This window comes from Phalacrocorax carbo, chromosome 15 (genome assembly GCF_963921805.1).
Source record: "Phalacrocorax carbo chromosome 15, bPhaCar2.1, whole genome shotgun sequence".
Classification (NCBI taxonomy): domain Eukaryota; kingdom Metazoa; phylum Chordata; class Aves; order Suliformes; family Phalacrocoracidae; genus Phalacrocorax; species Phalacrocorax carbo.
This window is the reverse complement of record NC_087527.1, coordinates 9,325,821-9,343,848: the sequence shown is the minus strand read 5'-3', so window position 1 is coordinate 9,343,848 and position 18,028 is coordinate 9,325,821. Positions and strand designations below refer to the sequence as shown.

At 37.4% G+C, this 18,028-nt stretch overlaps 1 protein-coding gene across 11 annotated transcripts in view; it reads right to left on the bottom strand.

The window, feature by feature from the left end:
- The window catches only part of CLIP1 (CAP-Gly domain containing linker protein 1), a 74,206-nt gene that overhangs the window by 24,851 nt on the left and 31,327 nt on the right, over positions 1-18,028 (bottom strand). For 5 of the 11 annotated variants that reach the window (XM_064466095.1, XM_064466103.1, XM_064466098.1 and 2 more), the window contains 12 exons: positions 16,165-16,362; positions 15,680-15,783; positions 13,389-13,449; positions 12,174-12,206; positions 7,866-7,970; positions 5,398-6,342; positions 3,953-4,069; positions 2,898-2,955; positions 2,575-2,658; positions 1,382-1,538; positions 565-730; positions 258-473 (listed from right to left, as the gene is read on the bottom strand). In XM_064466095.1, coding sequence (XP_064322165.1) covers positions 258-473; positions 565-730; positions 1,382-1,538; positions 2,575-2,658; positions 2,898-2,955; positions 3,953-4,069; positions 5,398-6,342; positions 7,866-7,970; positions 12,174-12,206; positions 13,389-13,449; positions 15,680-15,783; positions 16,165-16,362 — 2,244 coding nt within the window. The remainder of the gene's footprint in view (positions 1-257; positions 474-564; positions 731-1,381; positions 1,539-2,574; positions 2,659-2,897; positions 2,956-3,952; positions 4,070-5,397; positions 6,343-7,865; positions 7,971-12,173; positions 12,207-13,388; positions 13,450-15,679; positions 15,784-16,164; positions 16,363-18,028) is intronic. The other 6 variants (XM_064466099.1, XM_064466105.1, XM_064466101.1 and 3 more) reach the window with 4 other exon arrangements.

Below are 18,028 nucleotides of genomic sequence, written 5' to 3'. Positions count from 1 at the left end.
TATCTATGAACATAAAACATTAACATGAAAGAACTATATTTTCATGGATTCTTGTGTAATCTAGAGAAGACAACCAGTTAGGCATGTATGCTTCTCTTCTGTAACCAATATTAATCTACCCTGGAAAAGCTCAAAAAAGCAACAGTGCAAAAATCTTACTATGAAATGATGAAGCCAAGCAAAAATAATTTCAGTGATTTGCTGAAACAGAAAGATTTAAACTTGAAAGTACTTGCAGAATAACAAAGTATACATACTTTGGCCTGTTCTGCTTGCTTTTTCAGCTCCTCAGCCTGCGTTTCTAACTCATTGTTTTTCTTTTGTGCAATTTTCAGTGCCTCTTCTGCATCCAGCAAGTTCTGCTTAAACCCTTTGATATCTGTATCATGTTTAGTGATCATCTCAGAAGTTTCTTTTTCATACTTTGCCTGAAGATCCTTATACTGATTTTTGCTAGTCTCCATTTGCCTTTTCTGATAAAAGATAAAACAATTGTAACACAGTTAAAGAAGCAGCGGTACTATATCCTGCACATAGTTTGCTAGTGCTTTTTAAAGTTCTTACCATGTCTGCTAGTTGATCCTGCAGATTATTCAGTTCTGCTTGATGAATCTTGAGAGTTTCTTGCTGACTTTGCTCAGCTTTCTGTGTTGCCTGCTCCACATTTTTCTGAAGCTGAACAGCCTTTTCATTTGCCTTTGTAAGCTCAAGTTGTATTTGCTCCAACTGCCTAGAAAGACCAAATAAAAGAACATTATTTTTTGCTGACAGCACAACAAGCACCGAGATGAAAGACACTAAATTATGCTGAAGTTCTATACTCTAAGCATTTAGAAAGAGATTTAACTACTTAAAATATAGGGAATGTTCTGCTAAAGTAAATATACACAAGTGAGACGGAGCACTTGCTTGTATGCAGAGCAACACAGCTGCCAGTTACCTTGCCCTGAGTCTGGGATTTTGTAAAGGTAAAGAACCTCCACGCTACATACAATTTTTATTTGAAACAAAATATATTTTCTCTTGCTAGTCAAAAACGTGACCCAAGTCTTTTATACATCCTAATAAACCAAGCTTATCAGGTAATCAAATAATTAAGAAGCACAATCACAAAACAGTCTAGATTGTGAAAATGTTCATTTACTCTGGACAATGAGAAGCATGTTACACAAGAATTTTAGAATCATAAATGTTAGATGTTCTTCAAATAACTCGAAGGAGACTGTTTTGATGAATTTAATTTGACAGAATAAATTCACTTGTCGTATCAATACGACACTCAGGAGCATCTTGTTCAGATATTTACAAAAAGATAAGGTGAGAAGCAGGGAGTGCAGGAGTAAAGAATTAATGTGGAAGTGTTCTGACAATGATGGAATACCTTTCTTTTAACCGGAGCTCATCATTCATTTTCGTAAGCTGGGCAGAGCTGTCTCCTGAAGACTTCATGATCTCTGCAATATCATTTTCAAGTTTGGCTTTAGCGTCAATCAGTTGCTGTTCTCTCTCTTCTCGCTCCTTCAATTTCTTCTCCATCACTGAGCGAGACAAAGGTTAGCAGTCTAGTAAATTTAAGAGAAAGGGTATGCGCCGACTAGCTAGAAGATAGTAAATGACTATAAACAGAGAAGCATTAATGCTACAGAGCTTGCAAATTACTCCTTAAAAATTACAACTGTTTGACCTTTGAACTGTTAGCTGTAGCAGAAGGTTAAGAACTCTTCAGAAATAGTAAAAAAGCCGCTAGTCAAGAAATCTTCCTTTCAGAAGTGTATCACTTAACTTCAGGCCACGAGAAGCGAATACGAGCTCTACTCACATCAGAGGGTAATCAAGCAATATAGTAAGAGAGGTACACACATCTTAGAGGCAAGACAAGTCACCAGCTGTTTAGCAGAGAAGTGGAAAACAAACAATGCAAGCAACATGAAGCTACAGTGAAAAAATTACTCATTCCAGGGCAGGCACTGCCACCAAGGGCAAAAGAAGCTCTTGGGATGACTTTTACAGTCCCAACAATGCCTTGAAGGCTTGCTTACAGGGTATGCAATCATTCTTAATTTCTTTCTACATTGGTTTTAAATTGAGATGTACAACTAGAAAGATACAGCCAGACTCCCTCCTATGACATAAGAAGTAGACAACCAGACTAATCTACCTTTTTTTTAAAATGTCCTTAATAAGAAAACAATACTTAGGGACAGGTTTTGTGAATTAACTACCTTACACTTGTAATGCTTCAATCTGGTCCTGCAGCCCTTGTCTGGTATCTGACCATCACCACAGCATGATTTGGTTGCAATGTCAAACAAGAATTTAACTGTTGATTTGGAATACACTCAGCCTGGAAATCTTCTGCCTTACGGCACTATTTCCCTAGCATCACCACCCCCTTGCTGTGTCACTATACACAGTGCCACCAGAGCTGTTTTCTGCTTAGACAAAAGTCTTTCTTTTGGAGGCATATGCATTTGTGAAAGCGCTACATACGACGATGTGCTGGCTGAGCAGGAGGCATACGAAAGCACAAGGCTGATGCATTTTACAAAACGTTCCATTTTATTACTTCCTTACCAGTCAAACTAGACTTCAGCTGTTCCAGTTCCGAAGACATGAGTGCAAACTGCTCTTCTTTTTGGTTTAGTTTTTTTATTGTTTCTACGCAAGTAAAATTTGAAAACAAAGTTAGTAACTGCTTAGATGCAGACAATTCCACCTACTTGCAAGGTATATTACCCTAATGAGAGGCTGCAAGTAATCCTGTCCTTTCCACAGCTGCTGAAACTGCTGTACCACCAGGTGTGAATTCGAAATTGCATGGAAAGAAAACCCTTCATTTTGCAGCATTTATTTTCTGCAGCTTTCTAGTTCTTTGTTTAGTTTAGCAGCAGACATACCTTGCATAGTTTGTTGAACGTTTTCTGCTTCATCAGCTGCACTAGTAAACTTTTCTTTCTGAAAAATGGATAAAAACCTAAGGTAAGGTTTGGAAATAGCAGTATAATTCAACCACTGAATTTATTTTAGGTATTTTTCAAGTACAAAATTGAACATTCTTCACTCGTATCATAAACAGATCTGATGTTTTCAAATTGCAGTTTAGCATAGATATATTCAGCAACATAAAGCAAGATTTTGTCTTGCTTTAGTTGCAAGCAAGTCCTTAGACTTTCAAAATAATTTCTCCATCGGCTAGCATAGCAACAGAACTGCAGCCACAGTCCTGCGCAGATGATGTGATTTCTGGGCTTCCCAATGCAAGAAGCTATCCATGCTGCTCACAGGCTGCACAGGGACATCTGCAATACTGTGATCAATCTCATACCAGTGTTTTCCAGCTTTACCAGCATGAAGAGATGCTAGACTGTGAAGAAAGGGAGGATATTGAGGAAGAAAAGCAAGACTCTTCCACCAGCTTCAACTATTCACTATGGCCATGAAAAGTTTTTATGACAAGGACAGTAAAACCTAAAAGCATGTCCTTTATTATTAACTCCAGTGTAGTTTCTCAGGAAAATTCCACCCAACTATAGAATACTTGCAAATTCAATTAAATTGGCTAAATGAGAAATCAGATGAAAAAAAGGTCTTCAAAACCCATTTGTAATACATGTGCATAGCATTAATTTGTACAACAGTTATAATAAAGGGCCACATGTTTCTTAACGATTAGTCTAAATTTAAACTACATGCTGCTTTTGATTTGGTCTAATATTTTATTTGAAATCCATAAACAGATGAGTTCTATTTAGACAAAACACCTGGTAACATGGACCTCGAGTAAAATGCTCACTTCATTCTGACATGGATCCTATTATTCATGAACCCTTGCCGCCTTCTCATGAGTAAAATAGCTTGGCTCAGTTGGAGGTGATCCTCAGATTTCAATTACACACTCACCATGAAAACCAAAATCCAAAGGATAAAGTCAAAATTTTTGAGTATTACTCACCAAAACTTGAAGTTCCTTTTCCAAACAATCTTTAACTTCATTTACTGCACTCAAGTTTTTCTCAAGGTCAAGAAGTTTTTGCTCTTTGCCCTGCAGTTCTTTGGCCAGATTACTAGCCTAACAGAGATGGTGAAATGGAGTAAAATAAAATTACAAACATGAATGAAAAAATAGGAAAATTAAAAGCTGAATCTGAAAGAAAAAAACTATACTATTAAAACCACTGTAAGATGAAAAATAAAAGAAACTGAAGGAAAAAAAAAGAAATGTGTTCACTGAGCAATGCTGATTACCACTGATAACTACATCACAGTATTAACTGCATCTTGGAATATATTTGAAATCATTAAAATTTAGTTCTTTTGGAATTAACTGTGAAAACATTATTTAATGGCAGACATTTCTGAGTACATTCAAAATTTCCAAACAAAGTTAAAGCATCAGTTGAATTAGTAGTTTTGGTTCTTTACTGTTTTAACTTTATCTGATAAATTCAGCATTTATGTTTCAATTGGCTGTTCAGACCAATACACATACAGGGATGCAATTTTTCAAAAGGCTCTGTACCACACCCAGGGGTAGTGCAGAAACCCAGTGTGACCTCAAAAATAGTCAAGGGTCCGTAGAAACCTAGTATCATGGAACCATCTGAGAAGGGCTTAGGAAAGCTACTTCCAGTTACTTTCCCATTACTCTTACAATTAGAGCTATATCTTGTCCGGTCATGCATAGATTGGGCATGTGGAGGAACCCCTAAAATGAAATGGTATCTTAGCACTTTTATTCCTAGCTGCAGTGGCGGAACAACTTCCAAGTACCAAATGCCATGCTATCCACTTTAAATAGACATTTAATCCAAAACCAAGAAAAATCTTGGTAAAATGTATCATACTGTAGTCTGTGCTTCAAAAACACTGTGAAACAGTGCCTAACAGCATCACTGCACACCCTTGTCTTAGAGAAAAGTTCCACCAGGATCTTTTTGCTTTCTTTTGTTTTTAATAGCCTCTTCCATCATATTGTTTGATGAGAGGCAAGGTAGTGAAGGTACAGAGGAAACATTTCTCCACTGAGCCCCAAGTCACTTTATCCAAACACCTCTATCACCAAAGGTTAAAAACTTAAGATGTGTGGATTCTTCTCCCAAATAAGCTGACAAACTAACCCTTCCATAAGACAAAGCTTTCAGCAGAAGCATGCCAAAGCCTGCAGCAAGAAAGTGCAGAAAGTATTTTTTTCTTTTTCTTAGTGGTGCAGACTGAGCACTAAAAACCTGTTGAGACACATGACCCAGTTACAACTTCCCTAAACCTCCTCAGATGGTACTAAGACACATATTCAGTAAGACTAGCTTATTCTGTGATGTATTTGCTATAGCAGATGAGAACTGTACAAATGTAAAATAAAAACAAACTAAAAATAAAAGGATGGATGTTGATACAAACCTTGCTATTTCCATCAACCTTTTCAGTTTCTAAATTCTGAATTTGTTTCTCAGCTGCCTCAAGCTGCTTGCTAAGTTTCTGGATTTCCAATTTACCTTCAGAATTGGCTTTCTGAAGTGCAGCAAGGTCCAAAAGCTTTTCTTCAGCAGCTTTGATCTGTGGTGTAAGACTATCAATAACTTTGGTTTGTTCATTGTACTTGGCTTGCAGTACCTCTAGCTCCTTTACCTTTATTTCAGCTTCCTGTAATTTGTTTAAAGTGTCTTCCATTTCTACTAGATGCTGATCTTCCACACTTTCCAGTTTGGTCTTCAGGCTTTCCAGGTGTTGCTCTTTCTCCTCTGTGACTGCCAACAGCTTTGCTTTCAGTGATTCAATCTCTTTTAAATGATGAGATTTTTCATTTTCCTGCTTCAGTTTTAAATTTGACATTTCATTTTCATAGTCTAATTTGATCTTCTCAATCTGAGTCTTTAACTCTGCAAATTCTGCTGTCTGAGCCCCTACACCTTTACTGAAAGAAACTTTTAGCTCTTCCATTGCTTGTTGATGGGAGGCAATTGCTGATTCCAGCTTTGATTTCCACAGCTCTATTACATCTGAATTCTCCTTGTTGGCATGATTGAGCTTAGTTTTTAAGGATTCATTTTCTTTTGCCATTCTCTCATTTAAAGCGGAAAGTGATTTAACCTCTTTCTGCAATGCTTCTTCGCTAATTCCAAACTTCTCTTTCAGTGAATTCATCTCATTCTGATGTTCTTTGCTAACTGCTGCCATTCTTTCTTGCAAAGAACTTATTTCTTGTAACAATGAAAGAGAAGTGTCCACATCATCAATGTGTTTACTAGACTCTAATCTCCCTCGAAGCTCAGCTACTTCCTTCACCCGCAACGCTAAATCTCTTTCTAGTTCCATGATGCGAGATTTTTCCGATACCGTGGCCACCTATGGTTAACAGCATTTAAGAAAAGAAAGAATTATAAAAGATATGTTTAATACAAAGACTTAGGCCTCACTGAAAAGAAAACACCGAGTGTTGCAAACTAACATCATTAGTGTATTCTTATCAGCATTTTAGATTAGAATACCTTTGAGTTTCATTGTTAACTCCAATTTCTATGGAAATTCTAAAGAAACCTTAAGTAAAAGCAAATACTGCTTTTACATGGAAGGCTGTGAAACAAGACTAACTGTTGTTTCATTTAGGTGAAATTATTGCTTTAAAAAAAAGGAAAAATGTCCACGTCTTTGTATTACATGCATATTATATTCTTTCTAAAGGTGGAATTTATTGAAATTAATTTTTTCTGAAGTTATCTAGAAACAACAACTTGCTAAACAGCTTACAAACTATGCTCACGTATATTATCAGTGTTTAACAAAATGTTTCTTAGAACCATTTTAAAGCAGACTTAAAAAGAAAGGAGAACCCTGAACGTCTTTATTTGTTGAAACAATTGCTTCCAAATTAATCTCATGCCAACTATGAGACTGTAAGAGAAAAAGACAAACACATTTTTAGCCTACAAATCCTTTGAAACTCCTTCTATATCCACTCCGTTGTTCTCTCTGAGAAAGTGCCCTCACATCTGAGCTTTTCACTGGCTGTTGAAGCAGCTTGAGGTACGGAAAAGCAGGCAAAGTTACCACAATTATTTCTAATTAGGAAGTTACTGTTTTAACCTCCTTATTATACCAACATCCTGAAAAAGATATTACTTACCTGCAATTGCTTTTTAGAAGTACTTATTATAGAGTACATTTTTGGTTTTATAATATTCATCCCTACCTTGACTTCAAGAAAAGGTGCATGTGTGAGCATGAATATATATAAATCTATATATATGTATCTATATCTCTCCCTAAGAATTGACGTCTACTGACTTCTGACTTGGGACAACAGTATCAGTAATGCTACTGGCATATCCATGAAAAGATTATGTCATGGAAAAAAAACAAAACAAAACAAAAACCAAACAAACAAACAAACAAGCCACTGCAAACTATGATGTAGCAAAGCAAGGAGTACAACAACTATTTAAGACCTCAAAAACCAAGCCCCAAATACTAAGTTTGTGTTAAAAGCATTCGCACAGTCAATCCTACTTCTTTTGGATTTAATGAACTTTGCTACTTCTAAAAATGAACCACCGAACTCTCCTTTATGTCAATTCACAGTCCCATTTGCTACTTTTGACCTGGATTCAAGTATTAATTTTGCAGGTTTAAGACATCTTACCTGAATTCTTCTGGAGAAATGAGTATACATATACAGGCATATGTACACACAACACTGAAGCTCAAAATTAATGCTGATTTTTGAAGTGTTCCAGCTACATCTATAGCAGGTACTGATCGTGGCAAGAGCAAGGGTATGTTTCAGCATGTGTTATACCCAGCAGACTGTGTCATCAGAAATCTTCCACAACACAAATCAGTCTTGTTATTTAAATAGTGAAAACCATTACCCTAGTGTCTTCTAACTCCCTCTGGAGTTTGTCAGCTTTGGTCTTTTCAAAGAGCAGGCTCTGTTCAAGCTCCTTAATGCGGGCATGCTCCAGTTTGGTCTGCGTCTGTTAGTAAAAAGGGAAAGGAAGAGAACACAACGGTGCCACCATCACATGCCAGCACAAGAGGAGGGAGCCACATGCAGGCCGTGCTGCCAGAATCTTCTACCAATGATGAGCAGAGAAGATGCAGTGGATAAAATGAACAGGGAAATGCTATGGATGAGAAAGATGGACTGAAAGTGTAAATGGGCTGACATGTAAAAAAAAATTTTAAAAAGGTAAAAAAGAAATCACAAACGAAGAAATATGAACAAAAAAGTTTCATGCAGCCAAGTAGAAGTTATTTATCAGTACATGAAGTTTTCAGCACAAATTAGAATAGTTATGTAAAAAAAATATGTGTATATCTATACCTGCTCTAACAGGAAGATAAGTGCCTTTCCTTGCCATCCCACTAACTTTTTAAATGTATTTGGTTTATTTTGTAAATTATTTTGTTATTAACAAGGGGACAAAAATTCACTACTGAAGCTCATGTAACTAATCAAAACTTTTTAACTTCTTTTTTTTTTTCCCCCTGATAGTAGCTGCATCTCAAGTCCTGGCCATAAAGGTTCTTTTGGCCAAGATCTGGGAACATTAAGGTTCATTTGTCATTATGGTATGAATTATTTTAATAGATATAGAAAGAAAATAGTTTTCTGTAAGTGCAGAACCCTCCTCATTTCTCCCCTTCGTCCTCTTTCTGGAAGGAAGCAAGCAACAAGTCAGATTCTCCAAAACCGGGTAAAAAAGTGAACCAGTCCGGTTGCTCTATAGTCACTGAAGTCTAAATACATTGAAGAAGACGTGGAAGTAAGGAAAAAAAAAGTAAGATCTTTGTAATTCTAACAGGCTCCTAAAGAGAAGCAGATGAAACTAAGTGAGCAGGCATCCCCTGCCTTTTGCTTACAGTAAGCAGAATTTTTAGCAAGAACACAGAATATTGGATATTCTGGCTTAATATCCAGATACTCCAGAGGCCCACAAGACAGCGTGAAGTTTGAGAGACGCAGGTAAAGTCCAGCAGCTAGTTCAAATCTGACCTGCACCTCTGCAGTGGGGAAAAGGGGCAGGGGGAGGGGGAGGAACGAGAAGAAATATAAAGAGGTAAGAACCAGGTGCCATGCTTATTTCTGAAGTGCGGAGATTCGAGTATTGTGTCAATCTTGATAGGCCAGCATGAGTTTAAATTTACCAGACAATCCAAATGAAAAAGATTATGAAATTCTATCTTGCTTCACAGTGTCTTTTCCAAAAAGAGCAGCTTTTCAGGGCTTGCCCACACCCAGAGTAAGGTCAATGCCCAGAAGAAGACTGAATTAAGTTCTGCCTGGGTAGGCTAAGATGTGTTCATTAACCAAAGAAGGTCCATCCATCAGTCTTGATTAAAGTTCTCCACACAGCCTAACTGCAGCAGTTAATTTACTGTGGGACAAAGTAACACAGTAACCCCAAACCCTGTGAACTACTATTAACAGAAGAGAGTCCTGCAACCTGAACAGCTACCCACTGAAGCCTGGATGGAAAGGATCCAAAGGCAGGAAGACACGTGAGTAATTCCAAATCTACAACGCAGCAGTGTGTGCCCAGCTGGCAGGACGTGGCTTCTTCTCTGATCTTTGTAATATGATATTTAAAAATCCCTACAGAACTGTGTTATTTATGGAGTGACAAGCTGATTAGTACTGCCTCCAAACCAGCCGCAGCAGTTAAAGATCTTATGTAGTCTCTGCAGAGCAAGTGGGGTGGCGATGAGCCTCTTGTTTTGCTTCAGGCCGTTTCTCCTCCAAACACCATATTCCTTCTGACAGGATCAAGTTATGTTGCTTCCCAAAAGCATGCAGACATCTGGTGTTGTAAATTTTTAAAACATTTTTCCAGCTGAAAACAGTTGGCTGTTTTATTATGTAGTTATTAGGTCCAAAATACTAAAAATCCACAAATACTAAAAGTTGCTTCTTAGATGTGTCTATTTTTTGAAGTTCCGTAACAAGTTTGTTTCTCTATCAATGGAAGATCTTCAGTGTATACAGGGGAAAAAAAAAACTCCACAAGAATACTGATTACTGTTTTTGCCTCCCACAGCCTTTGAAAATGGAACTAAGTATTCCAAGGAAAATAACACTATTTTACAAATGGCTATAATTGAGTCCCCTCTCTGAGACAGGTTAGTATTAGTTCTGTTCCACAACAAAATTGTAAGTCTGCAAAGTAATCTATTTTAGAAAATTGAATATTCATACCTTCCTCACTCTGATTCACCAACGGGATCTATTAAAAACCAAGAAGCCCCAAATCTGATAGCTGCAGAATTTTCCCTGTATGACTTCGCAAAATACGCTATCTTAAGTTTTTCTATACTACAGAAAACCCAAAACACTTTGATCATTAGTTTTATAGACATTGCCTTATTACTGCAAAGATCGAATATACCATCATTGATTACTGGGGTTTTGTTTTAATCCCATCTCTTATATATTTCAAAGGGGAGTAAGTTAAAATCCTACCAAAATGGAAACAAAACTTAAAAAAAAAACAAAAACACCAACAAAACCCCAACCAACCTTCAGAAATCTTTGCTGGACACCTTTTTTCCCTTTCAGGGCATGAGGGATTATCCTTTAAACAAGTCTAATTTCCAAGGGACAGGCTCCAGTTTCCCGGAGGTAAAAATCACTGCAAAATTTTGAATCACTCAAATTTCTCTCCTGATCATCCAGAGAGAAATGTCTAAATGATTATGTTTCTCTTTGAGGAAACCCAGAGCACAGTAAACTGAGAAGAGCAGAGTACTACAAAAAGAAGAAAAGAATTTGATTGTAAACCTTAACTTGGATCAAAAAAAAAACAGAAAAGAAAAAAACCAAAAAACAAAACACAAAGGAAGCATCTTTACCTTCTCCAAAGCTTTGCAGTTAGATAAAGAGTGATAGGGAAATGGGAAAAGCCTTATGCTGCCTTGGACCTTAAAGAATTCCACTCAAATAAACTTCAGAGACCAGTCATCAGCTATTTTCAGTGCTGTGTATTCTAACTACTTTTCACTTCAAAATAAACCTTACTGTTACCTTCTCCATCTATAAGTCAAACTGCGGAATTGTGCTGAAGCCATAAATGCTGATAATCATTCTAGGATAGGGGCAAGACAACCTTCAGTCCCTTCGTGCTGGGATGACAATCACAGAACACGACTATGATGAAGCATTAGCCTAGAAACTAAGTGATCACCCACTTCTCTCCTTCAGAGAGTGAAGACGTCCATTTTTATGGAAAAATTAGAATAGGGAAATCAGGAGTAAAGATAGGATTAAACAGGGAGTGCACAAAACAAGAGAAAGGAAGGGCACATGCAGATTTACTTCTAACACACCGTGAGCCTGATTGGAAGAATAGAGGAGACCCAGATCGCTGAAGTAGCTTCGCAAAAGGAACACCTAAGAACGCACAGCAGGAAACCAGTTTTAGTCTTGAGAACTTCCTATCTCGGCTGGGAATGCAGCAGAGGAGGCAGCCTGGGATAAACTTTCCTGAGTTCAACCAATGAGAGGGCTTTTAAATTCTACTACTCTGAGATATAGAAGCAGGAGGACCGCTTAAAACATCTTGTAGGGCAATTTCTGTTATCCCATAGCATATATTTTTCCTACGTAATTCAAAGAGAAGCTACCTGAAGATACAGTAAAATCAGACAGCTTTGCACACTAATTCTTCAGATGTTTTTAATCATCTCTTCTCTTAGCATTTCATGCCAAAAAAAGAGAAACAAATAAGGGTAGGTGGGGAACACACAAGTTTTCTTTCTCTGAAAAATTAACTGGCTAATTGCATACTGCATCTGTTGAACAGCAGTAGGAGCTCATAGGAAAGCATGCAGGATTTTGGGAAGAGAGCAACCAAAATCCTGCATTTAAATGAAAGACATTTCAAGACCCTGGACAGTCATCTTCTACAAGCTCCTACACTCTTCAATTAGTTGCAAAGTTTTTGACCCTAAAGAATTCTAATGACACATTTGCCCTCTCTTCAGTTAATGGGGATTACAACGTTTAGTCATTACACACATTCTCTTCAATAAATGTTGAAATTGCTCTGAAAGCAACATGCACACAAATACTAGAGTCAATGTTTCAATAACAGATTATGCAGTTAGTGAATAAGTATAAGCATTTTCTGCACACAATCTGTTAACATGGGATGTCTCTGCACATTTAAGTGCCCTCTTACATTTTCTGGGTCTTCCGAAATCTGCCTCTTTCGCTATCAGTAAAATTAAAAAACAAACAAACAAAAATATTTCACCTGCAGACTTATCACTATCATTTGAACACAAACAACAGGATACATTTCATTGTCTTGAATTCAGTTTAAACTCTTGAAGTTATGCAGCTTGACAAGCCAGAGACTTTAAGATGGTTTGCCATGACTATCGACTGATTTAACAACAACAAAAAAAAAAGTTTAAAATTTTCCATGGACTAAACAATAAAAGGAGCGTTCTATGAAGAGTCTAGATAGGTATCTTAAAATGAATGGAAGACTAAAATAAAAGAAATGTTATATGAAATGAATAATTTTCATAAGGCTAGCGCTTTAATCATAAATGTTTCACAGGAACACAAGTTAACTAAGTTTGTACTTTATGCTGTGCAAGAATTTCTAATATTTTTCTGATTAGACAACAATGGAATAGAACAACTAAAAAGTATATTGCTTTTTAATTTGAAATTTGGGATAAAAATCGGCAGTGTTCAAACGTCCGAGAGTAATCCTTCATTAAATGTTTTCTGTTCTGATTGTGTAATAACATACAGTGTTTTTAGCCCAACATTACAGTTATACAAACAGTAGAAACATAAAAATGGCACACATTAATTGCTGTTTAGGTTTTGTGTGCAATAACTACCAGGACAAAACATTCTTTGTTAACCAATCTTCCCTAAGGAAAGCACAGGGAATATTTAAAAAAAAAAAAAAAAAAAAGAAATCGACCAAAGACAAACAGGACTAATCTTCAATATCGATTTTCAAAGGCATAAATATTAACTTGCAATTTCATAACTTCAATATGATCTTTTTTGTTGGTGGCTACTTTAAAGCAATTTCAGAAACATCAGTGTGATATAAAATAGTGTAAAATATCAATAGGTAAAGGTTTCTATAAATTAATTACTCTAAGCAACTACAGCCATTGCACAGTACAACGCTTGCTAAAGCGTGTAACTGAATTAAGGGTGCAATCCTGTAGTGTCAGGATGGTTAGCTTACTCAAGGACTGCAGAGCTGGGAATCACTTTCATGTGCTTTGTATATGCTTCGACCAGTATTGCATTTATTAATAATTTCTGCCTTTCTCGTCTAGAGAACAGTACACTTAATCTGAACTGATTGCATTTCTGTGTCCTACTATATATCCTGTTTACAAAGCTGGAGATATTTTACCTCTAGATCTCCTTTGGTAATGGATTCTTCTTCCACACGGAACTGAAGGTCTTCAACTTTCCTGTGGGCATAATTCATTAAAATTCAGACAACTTTGAAAGAAGACGCTTTCAAGCTCACTTTTCAGTGGCAATCAGAACTACAGCGACATCATTCTGACTGTACCCACGAACTGCCAGAAACATTAAGGAGGAATCTCTCACAGGAAGCATCAGGGAGAAGGAAAGCCACTGTCTTTAAAACAGAAGCACTGGCAAAGTAAGGCATCAGTCTTCCTGCAGCTCTGCAAAGAAAGTATTTTGTTGCATTTTCTGACGAGTTAAAAAGAAAACCTTTAAGTCATCACTGACTCTCTCATTCTTTCACCCTTCTGCACGTCCTCAAAAGAGGTGACGTCAATGAATAGTTTCATCTCACATTCTGTATATTCTACCATTCACCTACAAAACAGTCAGAAAGTTAGGACACATCCAAGACACCCGTGGGCCTTCTAGAAGTGCGCTGGTCGACTTGCATCGAAACTCTAGCATAGACAAACATATATTAGCTGTCAAGATGAACTGCAAGATGCAGAATGGGAGTGCAAGCAAGAACACCGACCTGCCTTGCCCACGCAGGAGCCTTAGCATGAGATGACGAAGTGAGAAGCTGGTATCTGACTTAAAATTTGTAAAGAGTTATTTCTTCCCTCCCCCGGCTCTGGCATACCCCAATGAACAAGGGGCCGCCAGATCTCCTCCTTTCCTCCTTGATCCTTTCAACACTGTAAGATGTTGCGAAGGAAGAGACAAGCGTGTCTTCTTTCCTTTGAATTACACACATTGCTGGTGCCTGCAGCTTGGCTGACAGATGTAGAAATCATTGCATCAAAGAGAGTTACAAGTGATGGATGTCTAAAATAAAAGGACAATAAGAACCTATTACTGGAAATAGGTCTCACCAATGTGCTTTGGGAAACAGAGGATTAAAGATTATTTGACTTTGAGTCACTGCAGAGACTGACTTGAATACATATTACAGAGAACTTTCAAAATAAATAAGCCTAGAGCTGTTAGGAGGAAGGAGAAATATTACACTGCCGAAGTGGTGAAATGTTTTCCCGACTGCAGGATGTCACTTTGGTGAACGGGTAGCAGGCACGCAGCGGCACTGTCACGCTGCCTAGCAACACGCTGAAGGTGAGCTCAAGGCCATGGAGGATTGCGGTAAAACAGACCCCCACCGACCTGGCACTCAGCAAAAGTAGGTCCACAGCCAGGCTACCAGAGGTGCTGCAAAGCTGTTTCGTTTTGTTGTTTGTTTGGGGAGGGGGGAGGTGTTTGTGGTTTTCTTTTTTTGTTGTTTTAATTAAAAAACCCACTGCAGTATTTCATAGAGAATTTACAACTAATTCCAGACCTAACTCTACTGACTGTTTTGGAAATTCAGTTAAGAGTGGGTCCCACAAAAAGGCAGCATGAAAATTGTAAAGGAATTGCCCAGGGTTTATCATTGCATTTTCTCATTTGTGATTTCTAGTTTTACGCAGACCTTTCAGAAAGGCTGACATCTGACTGATTTCAGGGGCACACCCAAGCCTACAGGGCAGACTCACAATGGGTTTCTGAACAGACTCTTGCTTTTCAAAAGCCTTCCAAATCCACCAAAACAATTTATCAGATTATTTCCTCACCTAACTGTGACCTAATAATTTACCAGGTTATATCCTTTTCTACTTCACCTTACCTATCTGATAATCTCAGTTCCTTTCCTCAAATGGTTATGAAAGGGAATTAGAAAAGGCATGAAAACTAACAGCTTTAGTGATTTTCCGGTAAGAGACAGACCTTACCTAGAAGCACATTACTAATAGTAATAAATTATTCACAAGACAACTAAACCGTACATGCCTAATCCAGCACTGTCAGAAAATGAGATTCTCAAAATTTTCATTTGGAAGTGGAAGAAGAGTGTTTCAAGGAGATCAGGTATGATCCATTAATTCTGTATGAGTAGGAATAAAATCCTTCATAACAGAAAGCAATACTAAAAGGATCAAGTTGCACGAAATTCAGCTATAAACAACAGTTAACAGCCCCTGAGCAAGTACACTTCCTTTGGCTTTCCCTCCCCATATTTGAGAGGGTTTTTTTAGTATTAATTTTAAGAAACTGCAACATGATTTATACAATAATTGCCCATATCTGCATTATTCAAAATTTGTTTCATATTTGAAAGTCACCACAGCATTTACTTTTAATGCAAAGTTTGTTTTTAACAGCGTTATACTAATGAAGACAGTGTTGCGTTACCTTTTCTCTTCCTCAAGCTGATTGAGAAGCTCCACTTTCTCCCTATCGGCAGCCTCCACCATAGCTCGTAGCTGGTCCATTTTTGCTTCCATCTCCAGTACATGCTAGTCAGCAGGAGGAATAGGAACAAAATCTACTAAATTGGGCAATACATGAATTTTTTCCAAGTTATGTATCTATACCTCAGTAATCACTATTTGGTGAAGTGATGGGCCAAGGGACGGGAATATTATCATACTCATATATGTATATAATAAAAGATGGTAGAGATGTGTAGAGAAGTTCAATGAAAATTAGTTAAATGAAGTAGATTTGCCACCTCATCAAACCAAAGCTCCCACAAGGAAGGTCTCATAGGTACGGTCTACTTTAGTTTTAGAACACCACCTTTTACTCCCAGACCTTTTCAATAAGAAAACACAATTTTGGAAATTAAGTCAATTGTATTAAAGCCTCTGTTTTAAGAACAGCAATACCGCTCTTACCCGATCATGTCCATCGCGAACAAGTGCTAATTCCTGCTCTATCTCCCCTACGTGACTGGTTGCTTTTGCAACTTCTGCCCTCTCCAGGTCCCTTTCTGCCAGGAGCTGTTCAATGTGTTGCTGTTTCTCCTTCAGTGCCTCCTGTAGTGCTGTGGTACCGGAAATTTTTCTTGCATACCGGGAGGATGTTTCTGTCAACTTCACAAAGTAAATACATTAAAAATAATTCTGTATCAAGCAAAAACAAGGGATATTGCCACACTCTACAAACACTGGGTTAGTAAAGCAAATGCTTTCTGTAACCTACTGTACATGTAAATTACTTCATTTTCTAGAATTTGACAATGGCCATACATGTGTAGTAAGACTGCTTGTACCAATCAGCAGCTAGTGTGTAGGAGACAGAAGGGTCCAAGTGAAAACAAAGGGCTGGCCTCAGTCGAAGGTGGTCTTAGTAGACTCACACAAAGGCTAGCTCATTATGTTTCTAAGCATCTTTTTGCATTAAAAAAAGAAAGGCAGCCTTTTAGCAAATTAAAACATTGTGCCGTATCAATTATTATCAAGTCATCACTTTGCCTCACCAGCAACAGTATATATAACATTTCCAAATGCTCTATATCAAAACCTTTTGGAACTCAGCTAGCATTTGGCACCTCTACTATGGCAATAAAACATCTAGGATGAAAAGTATTTACCTTGACCTAAAAATCCAGCCTTACAGCTAAAACCTTCTGAAGAAGAACAGCTGGTATCTAATTAAAACATATGCTTATTTCACTTGGAATTAAATTATTTCTGGGAAAAAAATCTGGAAGATTAAACTTCAAGAGTATAGACAAAAATGAAACTATCTGGAGAACTATAGCTAAAATGAACCTTAGGGTCTTCCTTGACCTTGTATGATCTCTGCTCCACTGAATGGAACCAGTATCAGTGAAAGTTCAGCATGGCCCTGTCTTCTACTTCCTCAAGAGTTTTTGAGCTAGAAGCAAAAGTAAATATACTGAAATTATATAGCAAAAGTGAGCATTACTTGTGAAAACAGCAAAAACTGAACAAAAAAAAAACCCCCAATACAGCTCATAAAAACTGACTTTAAGCTTAACAGCTCAGAAATTTGTCTAAGTATTAAATGAGAATGACACCTCAGTTAAAGCCTTATTTAAAACAAAAACCAATACACAAAGGCTTCCTCTTCAGTTACGTTAACCTTTATCTCTGTCTAATAGTAATTGCCCACGAATAGGAGCATGTTTCTTCCATGATCCTTTCAGAGATCAAAATGTTGAAGAACAGTTGCCATATACAGCCTGGAATGCTGGCATTGGACAACATCCCCAACAGAAAGCAAAACACGGACGTATTCTCCTGTCATCACAAAACCACACTTCCCCTTCTGTTACCATGGCTGTTACACAATTGCTCTAACTTGTCTACTCGCAGCCTTGAATGATATGTCTACAATTCACTGCAAATGCTGTATCAAGTAACTGAAAAGGTACAAGATAGAATAAACCATCTTCCACCTTGATGCTTAGATTAGTTGTTTCAGATCCTCAGTTTCTAGAAGATAGCTCATTCCAGAATGTATTGCTTTTTAACAATTGGAGCTCTTCAAATCAAACTTAATTCCAGATTCTAGAAGAAATCCAGATGGTTTCAGAGAAACATCAACTTCCTTCAGACTTGGAAATAAATACAAATTGCATCAGAAAGCCCCCTTAAAGCACCCACTTTGACAGTTGCTTCTCTTACACAGGAAGAGGAAAACAGCAAAAGCCCTGAATAATTGAGAAGACTATGTAAGAATCCAGCAATTTTCAGATAAGTTATAGTTTTCCTAGAAATTGAAGCATAAAAA